Here is a 12,678-nt window from a genome sequence, read left to right on the forward strand (position 1 = left end):
GTCGACTATGAAAGTGCTAGCTGTTCCCCAGATGCTGTTCACTCCAACCAAGGAGGTTCGAGAAATGGAGTCACAACAGTCTTATTCGCTTTGATCCCATGCTCGAAGCCGCCTCTCAACTATATTTGAAGTCAGCATGTGTCAAACTGGATCTGCCGCTCAGATGCGAAGACAATATTATTGACTCGTGTCTCACTGCATAATCACCAGCCACTTTCCAAGGAAGATGATATGTCTTTGTGATGGTAATTACTTTTCGCTATCCCTACTTACAAACGATGGGCGGTAGACAATGGTAAAGGCACGGGGGTGCGCGAATAGAAATTGCTCAAATATTGCTGAAATAGCTATCAAAATTACCCGACTGTACGTGTCTGTACGCTAATCTGACACATCAATTTATGAAGAACTATACTAACGAGATGATACCATAATAGTTTCATTTGGCGGAAATAAGGAGATAAGTGATAATACCGGCTTTCCATGAGGGTAAAATTTCAAACACTTTCACAAAATACAGCTCCGATTTACACTTTTGCACATATTTTCGAACGGAATTGACTTTTGTTTTATATGCTTTATCATTAGGTGAAATTTCATTGCATTTGATATATAAACGAGCAGCATATACCCGGCGATATCATCCTGAATTAGCGTTAAAAATGAATCTTCAGATTGCTCAGAAAGATGGCGGCTTCAAGCATCGAACATCAAAGGCACAAATGCACCTGTGGAATTCTTTTGTCCATCCATAGAAAACTGACAGCTGATTGAATAATTATATATATAGTCAGTTGTAACTCCATCTCTCGAACCTCATTGCTCCAACACTCCAACCAAGGAGGTACTACTCCTACTAGCTCGGCTCGCCTAGTACATAGTACATCAGGGAGGTGACCTCACCTCCCTGAGTACATGTACCTCCTTGCTCCAACGATGATGCAACGGCTGGGAAAACGAATTAAGGGCTCACACCCGTAAATACAAGGGAATGCCCCAGGCCCCTTCACAAATTCGTACCAAAGATACCAAAATAAATGAAGAAAAAAATTGATTAAAAATCAATGATGTAGTTTGGCAAAAAACTGAATAGCTGTAGATATTGAGTATGAATTCCTCTACAAATTACATTTTGGTTGGAAGATGAAAGCTTTTCTGGTGGAATTTGAGGGGACTATATTTCATTGGGTACGTGTACGGAAAATGGGTGATTTTTTGAGTGATAAGAACTCGTAGTCTGGCTTTGCGGACCCCTGGACAGAATTTGAACTGAACTATCCACCCTGAGAATTGGATGGATGAAAGGGTATATCTAACTTATCCAGGTTAGTGAAGCTGAGACACCTCATTTCTCCCAGCTGTTTTACAGAATTTTTTGAAATTTTATTTTTAACACACATCCCTATGGGGAAATATTTATGGGTGTGAGCCCTTTTAATACCTCCTTGGTACTACTGCGTACACATGGCGTGGTGTGCATCCAGGGCAGCAGTCGGCACGCGGGCCGGGCAGCTAAGAGGATCGGGATCGGGAGCGCATCTGCCGAGGGGAGGTGATACGAGGTCTAGAGAGCTGAAACTGGTAGCGGATTTGGTACCCGTCGGCATTCAAGGTATCGTGACCTTACCAGAACTCACAAATCACATGAACGAAAAGTTTCGGCCAAAGTTACGAAGATTTGTTCCAGTGATTGCCTTTATTTGCCCAAACAGTGACGTTTTAGACTGCTATGTTCTTTTTATCGCCGTGTAAGTTTATTTGTTATGTGCGTGCGTGTGCCCACTTGTTCTGTGTCGGCTGTAGATTGTAACATCAGTGTTACTAGTATGTGTGCATGGTTTAGTGCGATGCCCACATATTGGGTTTCATGTGGGCCGATTTCTCTGGCCAATTCCAGCCACCTTTCTCACGTTAAGCGGAAGTCCCATGCCTCTCAAACGGGAGGAAAACTTGTCGTCTCCCAACCCCTAAATTTACTCATAAGTGCGATGACCACTGCCGTATAATTAATACAGTTGTACTATCGGTCTGTATTTAATTCCTTGTCTGTCGTACCTACCATTCGATCGATAAGAAAAGTGGGCTGGCAGGGTGGGGGACGTCTAGCAGCTGGCGACAACAATGCAAGCTCGTCGGATCGAAGATACAAACAATGAATAGACTCTAGACTCTACTCTATTATGTAAACATGAGTAGAATCTACTACGCACCTAGAAAAGTGGGGACAAATAGACTGACCTTGAAGACGTAAGGTGTGGGCATGATTGCAATGAAGAAGACGTGTATATAGAGTCTACAGAGAGTCGAGTCTAGATGAGGTAGGAGCCTAACATTAGTTCACTTCTCTGCTGTCATGGAATTGCCACTGACTTAAGGATTGTCTCTACTTTTACTATGTACAGAAGGGACTGGGCTGTGAGTGTGATCTTGGTAGAAGTAGAGAAGTATAACTTACAAGTTTCACTGTGTTAGGATCTAGTCTAGACCTACAGCTGTATAGTATAATGTAAGACTTAAATGGCCTGAATTCACGAAGGTGGTGCAAATGAAACCATGGTTTAAACCATGGACAAAAACTGTGGAGCGCCAAGTGTCGCATGGAATATTTCGTTACAAAATTGGTCATTTCGTCCATGAAATGATTGTTTTGTAATGAAATGACAACATTTTGTAAGTAAATGAACATTTCGTCCATGAAATGATAATTTCCTAACGAAACGGTCATTTTGTCGACGAAATTTCATAACAAAATGTTCCATGCGACACTTGGTGCTCCATGGTTTTTGTCCATGGTTTTATAAACCATGGTTTCATTTGTACCACCTTCGTGAATTCGGGCCAAAGAGTTTCTACTAAGCAGGCTCCACTTTAACAAGGCGCATGATTACCAGATAAGTTTTTTACCAGTAGGTGATACTCGATTCCATTGTATTGACGAGCATTAAATTCAGGGATGCTACTCAGTAAATGTGAAGTGGTAATTGTAATCAAATGGAAATCTATGTGATGGAAGTGGTTGTTATATTTGTAAAGCAGGGCAAATTTACTTTGCAGAGATTGTACTGGGTAGTGTAAACTCTTAAAGGGGAACTCCAGTGCAGTTGAATGTTAATCTGAAAACAAAGAGTATAATTTTCTCAGCACAGCAATTAAAATTTTATCAAAATTGGATGAACATATTAAAGGAAGTTATCACAATTTTAAGTTTCACTAAATTTTTGGGGAACAGTTCCAAATTACAGTTGGTATTATTACGCAAATGGTGAAATGATAATGTCATCCTTTCACAACTTGCTACAGACTCATTCTTCATAAAATTGTGCAATTCCCCATTTTTCATTCAAATATGCAATAATGCCCCAGTCTCAAATCATAATGTGTACCAATGGTGTTATTGTTTCTAACCAGGATATAAGTTATTCAACCAGAAATAACATCATGTTTTTCATTCTACTAATGAATACATGAAATTGTTTTGATTTTTTATTAGAAGATTAATTGAAAGTTATGATGTGATGACATCATCAGCTCACTCATTTGCATTTAATTCAGGGGTACGAGAACTGTTCTGCAAAAAATAGCAAAACTTCACAATTTCATAACTTCTCTAGTTTTTATTCTATTTGGATCAAATTTTGACTATTGTACCGGTTAGATTTCACATTCTTATCTGAACTGGAATTTCTCTTTAAAGTAAAGACTTTATTATGCCCCCCCCCCCCCCCCCCCCCCGAATTTGCCATGGCACTCTACGCAGATTGAATGCACGTACTCAAATTGGGGAGGTGGTTGGATATGGGTGGGGGGGGGGATATAATTGAGGAAGTCTTGCCCTCTTGCAGAATAGTGTTTTGTTACTGATGATATACTCTAAAAACTGTTGGTAGACCTATACACTACTCATTATTTTTCTGTGTACCGCAATGTGTCCAAACTTCAAATTTGGACAGAACCAGGATAACTTCCAAAACTGTAATACCTTACCCCCAATATCAGCCGAACTCGCGTGTATTACATGTAGTGTGTACTGGAAAAATCAGTCCATTTGATATTTTATTGGTTTTGAGATGCACTGATATATGGTTGTACAGATGTTTTGCACCTTTTTACTATGAGTAATCTTGTGTTTGCAAATGATTATGTCTTTTAAACAAATACACTACTATATAGGTTACAGTTTCTCCAGTGTGTCAGATCAGGGACTCTATAGTCTGTAAATCTAGTCCAGTGTGGCAGGGCAGGTTATTTGATTATTTTAATGTTAATACTGTTAACATTGTCTCTTGCAGACTAGATTTTGATCAATAGACTTATAGTCTTTTCCCTGGCCTTGTGGAAATGATCAAATCTGCCACTGACACTGCCGTTCTTCAAGTGCTGCCGTCACACACTGAATATCTCTGGTCAAGATGCCTTTTGGTGGTCCGATTGCTGGAGAGCAGCTAGCCACGCCTGGACCCAATGCCGCAGACTGCGTGAAGGAGGTAGATAATACTGATATCCACTCCATGGTTCTTTGTTATGTACCACACTTTTGGACTTCACTAGCTTCATTTATTGTAACCATGGCACAATTATGATGTGTTTAGAAACCTGACATTTTTGTTTTTGTTGTTGTTGTTGTTGTACAATTCAGGTGCACCTAGCACTTGCATAGCATGAAGTATGATTATACTGTACTAGACCAGCAGTGGAGGAGGAGGAGGAAGAGGAAGAGGCAGAAGATGAAGAAGAAGAAGAAAGTAGAAGTAGTGCCTTCTCTGAATTATTCTAGGACAATTACCCCTTAGCCGACTTGCAATCCCGACTCTGACCCTCACCCTAATCTTTACTCTAACCCTATCACTAACTAGTTTTTACCCTGCTAAACAGAAGAAAACTGGTGAGGTGATGCCACTACACATATCTCTTCTAATGATAATTTTCTATGTTGTTGCTACTCATTGTATCACTCTTTTGTGAGAACATTGTAAAACTCTGAAATCCCATGATTTTTTAATATTTTTTTTAACAGTTTTGATGAAACCTCTGCTCTTCTGTGTGTATGATTTTTCTCTCTATGAAACTTAAGTAGACAGCTGGTGTTTAATTACACTTTTAGTTGTTTGAAATTGATTCATGTTCCCAATCAAAGTGGTAATGAAACCTGGACCGTGTTGCATAAAAAGATGCAGTCAACCATAAGTCAGAAAATCGAACACAAGAAGGTAACAGCCAATCAAAATTGAGTATTCAGAGACTTATATTTGATTTTCTGACTTCTGTTTGATCTTAACTTTTATGCAACAGGGTCCTGGTCTGGCCAAATATGCATTGTATCTTAAAGCACAACACTGTATGGCTCATGACGTGTTTGTTCAGTCCATGCGTATAATATTGTCATCCATGGCCCATCATAACCTGTATGAAATCTTTCATGTTCTCAGGACCTTGATGTACAGTATTCCCCCAGCCAGTGGTGCAGGCGTTTAGATCCACATGCAGCGCTTGTTGACTTCATTGAGTCGTCAGACAGAGGTAAGCAGTGTGCTTTTGCATTGTCTGATGAAACATTGGGGTCTTGTAATATACACACCTTTGTAGGGCTTGCAAAGAATAATTTTATGAGACTGCTCCAAATACTGACTTGGATTGTATGGTGAATCCATTAGGTTTCATAAAGAAAATGATTGTAATTCAAAGTCTTGTGACCAGGATACTGACAAATGTAATGCGCAGTGAGGTAGAGTAAGAACTTCCAAATTTTAATCAAAGCAAAATACTTGTACCCAAGAGATTGATTCTTTTCTATCACTTCCCGTTCTTTCAGTGACAGCTTCCAAGAGAGGGTTGACGTTCAGGCAGGGTCATCCTATGAACTGGACACCCACGAGTCGTACAGCCCATGAGTTTAACATTGAAAAAATATCCATGAGTCATACAGCCCATGAGTCTGACACTGGGCTAAAAAGTCGTCTCACGAGAGGGACACTGCATTAATGAGTGTCGGACTCGTGGGTCTTGTTTGCCTAGTTTCGGACTCATGGGCCTTATATTGCTTGGTGTCGAATTTGTGGACTGTATGTCTCATGGGCTGTATGACTCATGGGTGACAGACTTGTAATGTGCAACCATTCAGGCTTTCCCTTTGTGTAGAAATAACTTGTATTTTCCTTGTTCTCTTCTATTTGTCCAGAGTCAGAGAAATGTAGGTCAAGGGCTGATTTGCACTCTGATCTGAACGTGAAATATGGAACAAACGACCGACAGAAATGCGATCTGTATTATCCAGACAACCATGAAAAAGGTATTGTTTTGCATTGTTGCTTCATGCATCTTTAGTGTTTGCTGATTATTTTATTATTTTGTGTGTGTATGTGATAGTGTACAGTGCCTCATTTGTCATGACAGCCAATGAATTGCTTTGCTCTGGAGGCCACTTATATACATGTAAAAAAAAAAAAAACCCTCTTTAATGCCCTCTGATCAGGCAGGGAATCTTAACACAGATTTTCCAAAGTTAGTTATTCTTAACATAGTGAGTTGCTTTGAGGCAAACATTTTGTGTAAATTGTGTAGCCAAGAGCAGTCTTAAACACTTTTCATTTTAATACAAGCTGTCTTCACATTACCTTTGAAGTCCCAAATTTATGAAACACTACATGTTGTATATTTTCATGCTTGCTGAACTGTTACAGATGATCCAGTATTGTTGTTCCTGCACGGTGGCTATTGGCAAGAGGAATCAGTGAGGTGTGACATGTTTTGTTCTTACTCTCTTCTTTTCTTAATCTAAAAGAGGGTACAATTGTTTCAACAAATGATTTATTCATGTAATGAAGTATTGCATTCTATCTTTGTCCAACCTCCTTTGTCACTCTTCCCTATACTTTGTATAAGATATTTAATCATATGTGAAATCAAATTTTATCAAATGTGGAAGAACTTGTACTGGAGGGAAGGCTTTGCTGAGACATTACAAAAGTACATGTGGTCCCCAACAAGGCCTATTCGGCAGAGTTGTCGCTTAGTGCCAAATATATGCATTTTGTAATTTTTATTTTTATTGCCAGCTGTGGTGTACCAGGTAAGTAGTATGTCAAGAAGTGGTATCCCTATATCCACCATCAAGGGGCACTAGAGAGATTTCCACTAAGCCCGAATCATCATTACTTTATAAGCTGAGTTGGGTGTTCAAGCCTGTGGGATCTATTCCCCCCCCCATGTGTTGTTTTCCAGTGAATAGCACCCACCACATTTGTCCTATTGGTGTGTCTTTTTCAACTTCATGGAAATATTGGTAGGGCGAGGTATGACACATGTTTGATTGAAATATGAATTTGTCAGACGGCTATCATTAAAGTGTATTTCAGCCTTGTCATGTACAGCAACTCCTTTCCCTCTTGAAACATAGTGCTGATGTTATTTTCTGTCCAATTAGTATCAAAACAACAAGAATCAACCTGTAACCATGAATATTATCTCCTTTTTTTACCTTTGCCATGCAGTGTTTTGTAAGGTCATTAAAATCCTTCCACCTTAGGACATACACAAGCATTATACTGGAAAAAAAAAGGAATGAAAGAATTGTGAAATTTTGTTTTGTTATGGAGGGCATGCCCCAGATTACAATATTGGTTAAAATTTGAAACATATTTCTTTAATCTCCCTTTTCTTTTTGCCATTTCTGTAAGTAGGTACAAACCTTGTTATTTTTAGATCATCATAAATAACACCAGCATATATAAAGTGATTAAAATTTTACTCAGGGGATAACAGATGACATGAATTACCAAGTTTAATTATATCAGCTTGTGTGTCATCAAATCCAGAGTTTTCCTCTAGTTAAAAGCTTGATACAATCCCTGTAATTTCTTTTGCTGTAGAGGGAAAGCTGTATGAGCATTCAGTGATCAATACTTTTTAAAATCATAGAACTGTACGAATACTGATGAAAGATTAAAATCATGGAACTGTACAAATACTGATGAAAGATTAAAATCTTAGAACTGTATGAATAGTCATGAAAGATTAAAGCCAGTCTAGATAGATAATCTTTAAAACATTACAAATAGCAGTAAATACCACTAATTGATTGTAATACCTAATATTTGCAGGAAAGGCTCATTGACAATCATTTATATTGTTATACATTTGCTTCATTTTTTTGTGTCATAAGAGTATACAATGTATTTCATGTATGGTATCTTAGCAATCTTTACTGTATGATTAACAATTCATTATGTCTTGCAGACAGTCATCAGGGACATGTTGTAGTTTATAAACTGCTACCAATGTAATATTTTTAGGGGATACTCAAATCTTGATGAAATTAGATTCCACTGTAAATACCAGTATACATGTTTACATGTAATTATCTAATTCACATCTCCTTATGTCAGGGCAATTGGGTAATAGAGATTTAGGAAAGGCCTTTCACTAAAATGTGATGATTGCATTCTCCCCCTGGCAGGAAAGAGAACAATGCCCTGGTCATCCCTCCTCTCATCAAGCATGGAGTTGTTGTTTGTGTTATGGAGTACACACTAGCACCAAGATGTGAGTACTTTTCTTTCCTTCTCCTTTTTATGCCTCTGCCACAAAGTGGTGCCAGAGTCATTATGTTTTCGGGTTGTCCGTCCGTCCGTCCGTACATACGTCTGTACGTACTTCCGTCAGCATTCGTTTATGCGATAACTTGAGTAATATTGACTGGAATTTTACCAAACTTGGTGCAAGTATAAAGTATGATGAGGCAATTACTTGATTAGATTTTGGGTGAAATCGGCCAAAGGCCAAAGGTCAAAGGTCAAGGTCAAATCATGAAATTGTATCCGTTTATGTGATAACTCAAGACTGGATCAAGCAAATTTCACCAAACTTTGTCTGAGGATGATGTATGGTGGGACAATTACTTGATTAGTTTTTGAGTGAAATCGGACATAGGTCAAAGGTCAAAGATCAAGGTCAAATCCTAAAATTTAGCTGTTTACGCGATAACTCAAAACTAGATGAAGCAGCTTTCGCCAAACTTGGTCCAAGGATGAAGTATGATGGGGCAATTAGCTGAGTAGTTTTTTTAGTGAAATTGGCAAGAGGTCGAAGGTCAAAAGGTGAAGGTCAAATGCTAAAAATGTTGCTATTTCCCCCATATCTATGCAATGCCCAAAGGTATTTTCTTGAAACTAAGTGTAAACATGTACTACTGCGTAAAGATTCTCCAGAGAGTGTTTCATGTCATAAGGTCAAAGGTCAAAAGGTCAAAGGTCAGATGAAAATGTTACAATTTCACTTTTCTCGCAAATGGTTCAATGTATCTTCATGGAACTTGGTACATACGCATGCACTGACTGGCAGGGATTATCTAGGGAATTTAGGGTCATGGGTCAATAGTCAGGGGTCAAAGGTCAAGGTCAACGCCTCAAAATTTCATTATTTATTTTATACTGTAATTACACTTTTTCTTCATACCTTGAAAATCACTCAATGCATAAACTGTAATATAAAAGGGTCAGTCAAAAGTCAAGTAAAAATCCTCAATTCCCCAAATACATGTACCTGCACTCTTAGACAATTATAGCAAACCTAGTTCAAAGAAAGTGAACATTCAAAACATTTCTGACAAACCTGTCATTTCAATATTTTGCCAGTTATGTGAAACTGTCATCACACATTGTGAAGACATTGTACTATACACCTATTGAGAGAACCATGCATTATGGCGGAGGCATACCAGTCGCCATAGCGACATTTCTAGTTTTTTTTTTACTCTGTTTTGTTGAAGGGGAGGGGAGAGATAAAGAATTTACAATTTAATATAAGTTATTAGGTATCTCATTTGATAAATCCTTCATTCTGATTGGTTGAAAGCAGGAACATAAATTCAACAAGTGCATTCAGCCCCATGGTACCAAACTGTGCCATAGTACCCAAACTGCCTCAAATTACCAAATCACCCCAGTAGTACTAAATTGCCCTCTATTTTTTACATAGGGTGCAGGACATATATGCAGACATCTGTACATGTTATGTGTCTTGATGATTATTTATGGCTTCTTCAATAGAGCGAAAAGTGACCCTTGTCATGTAAGCTCCTATGGCAGGGCCTGGGAACTGGTTAGTGCAAACATGATCAACCAAATAAAATTTTGTTTTATTTTATTCAGTATAATTATAAAACAAATGTGGAGTGCTTTTATTTTAAGCATTGTAGATATTGCAGTCCCTCTGGATGTCAACTCCATTCTCTGCTCTGAGGATCATAGCATGGAGTTGAGATCCCTTTGGGCAAAAGTGTCAACAATGCCTGGAAAGCTGTTCATTTCTGTATGTGCTAGGTGCTTGTGTCAAGTTTGTGGGCCTTATTCGCTTTGTATCTAGCTCATAGGCCTGTTTAACTGTAGTGTCTAGCTTGTGGACTGTATGACTCATGGGTGCTGAGCTTGTGGGATGGCCCCTGTGGGAACTGGGTGCACCATGTAGTGAGTGTTATGGGAAGCTATCACATCTCAGAAGTAAAGAGTTCAATTGATTCAATAAATTTTTTTTTTAATGTTGCCGAAATTTTGATGTGCCCAGCTTTTTTTTCCTTTCTTTTTTTGAGGACATTGAGGAAATGTGCCTTGTTGCATGACATCCATATTGTACAAATGATAGGATGATATTCATCAAATAAATGTTTTGTCTGATAATCATGCATATACAGTAAAATAGCTGGATACTTTTGTCATGAACACATACAATCGCACGGTATGCACAGGTGGGTCATACACATCCATTTACGGTAAAAGTGAGAAATTTTCACGCATTTCGCGCATCTCAAAAAAGCGCGATAATAATAGCACGCAAATATTTTGTTTGCCATATGTTCCAGTAAAATCGCGCGAAACTCTTCTTACCCCGCCGAGCGCGAAAAATTAGTCGCGCGAAAATATCCACTTTTACAGTAATTTCTCGTTGGTTTACACACATCTCCAAACACACATTGACAATCATGTACCACACACACACGCGCAAACACACATACAATTTATAGATTCAGGTACAATGTACACCAGACTACACCATGTAGTGTAAAGATGTGTTCTTTCTGACAGCTTCTAGAGATCTTGTGAATCCTACCTGTATGTGCACATACCTCGCCTTACAAATCCACCCAATAGTAACAACATTTGCTCCTGCAACAATTGCTCCGGTCTATTTTCTCCAAGGACTTAGGGTTAGGGTTAGGGTTGTGATAGGGTTTAAGGTTTAGTTTCGTGCAAGGATTTACAGGATTAGGCTTAAGGTTATGTTTCAGGGTAGAATTTATGCTTGGTCTAGTGTGCAGATATTTCATTGGAGCGATTGTCGCAGGAGCAAATGTCATGGAACCCCACCCTTCACATTGCAAAGGTCATGCTCAGATGCATTTTTTTTCTGTCTTGCAGGTTCAGTGGCTGACATAGTGGCAGAAATTGAACAGGGTGTTATGTTTGCCGCCAAGAGATTTCCAGATACAAGGTGATTTTTGTTTTGTTTTGTTTATTTTACCTGTTTCATATCATCTCCTAACCTCTGTATTGGGTAATTCTATCTTTGTGAACTCTGGGAAATTTGCTGAGTTCATCAGTGAGTCACGAAAGCAATCAACTGATAAGTGCAAAAAGAATAAAATAAATGTAAAAACACTAGAAAGGGGACTGTATGTTTACAAGGGCGTCCAAGAGTGTGTTGTCTTGATGGCTACCGTGTGATAGTTTCAAAACTAAAAGTTGAAATATATTGACAGTATTCATTAATTGTACTGCTGTTTTGTTCCTGCTACAATTGTTGCACGGTACTCCAAAAGCTCACTGGTATTCTTTTATTTTGGATGGTGTGGATGCTGATTTTCATTGTAGACATTCAACTCGGCTGCGCCTCGTTGAGTTGAATGGATCATTTCATCTTTCACCTCATGAAATATTCTGTCCATTGCACTCATAAACATTCATTATTTGTATACTCTACTTCATTCAGTGATTAGCAAGCATACTGGAATGCTGTCTTCGTTGATTAGCTCAGATGTCTGGACGCTTGAATAATATTACATTGACATTGACAGTATTATTAGCTGTAGTTCTATTCTTATCATTATTGTGTCACCACGGAGGCACATTACTTCACCGGAGTGGGCTTGCTGGTCTACCACCAGGTGAAATTTTGATTGCTCTTAAAGCCAGAGACATTCTTGACCTGAAACTTTTGCGATTGGAGCCGACAGCCTGTTTAGTGGCGTGAAACATTCACAAATTCACATTCAATGCATAATGTTGACAGACACTGTCGCATGCATTCTGCTTTTGTGAATCTAGGCTCCTTGCAAATTTCGCAAAAGTTTTGTGTACACAAACATTTCTTGTTTAGCCGCACTGTATGCTGATGAAAAAAGCTTGGCAGATTAAGCTACTAGCTGCATGGGCACTTTAATACGAAAGGATAAGATGTATTGCATGTTAAATACAATGTGCCTTTGCAAATCAATATTGTGTGTTTGGATTTTATGTGGCTAGGTAGGAAGCACTTAAGTGCTTGTACAGTATGTCCCAAAAAAAATTACAACGGAACCCCCTGCAATGATATCTTTAATAATAGTGAATCAATCTAAATACAAATTCAGGGTATGAAACTATCTAAACTCATTGCCCACATCTTACAGAAAACCCCAATTTGCTTCAG

At 38.6% G+C, this 12,678-nt stretch overlaps 1 protein-coding gene across 1 annotated transcript; it reads left to right on the top strand.

The window, feature by feature from the left end:
• Positions 1-1,591: 1,591 nt before the first annotated feature.
• On the top strand, positions 1,592-11,485 carry LOC139713557 (kynurenine formamidase-like). The gene is made up of 7 exons (XM_071625282.1): positions 1,592-1,748; positions 4,290-4,484; positions 5,427-5,517; positions 6,176-6,286; positions 6,678-6,732; positions 8,453-8,538; positions 11,409-11,485. The coding sequence occupies exons 2-7, from the start codon at positions 4,410-4,412 to the stop codon at positions 11,483-11,485; spliced, it is 495 nt and encodes a 164-aa protein (XP_071481383.1). The 5' UTR covers positions 1,592-1,748; positions 4,290-4,409.
• Positions 11,486-12,678: the final 1,193 nt, after the last annotated feature.

This window comes from Diadema antillarum, unplaced genomic scaffold, assembly GCF_040938485.1.
Source record: "Diadema antillarum isolate AM-2024a unplaced genomic scaffold, OU_Dant_1.0 scf00000044, whole genome shotgun sequence".
Taxonomy (NCBI): Eukaryota; Metazoa; Echinodermata; class Echinoidea; order Diadematoida; family Diadematidae; genus Diadema; species Diadema antillarum.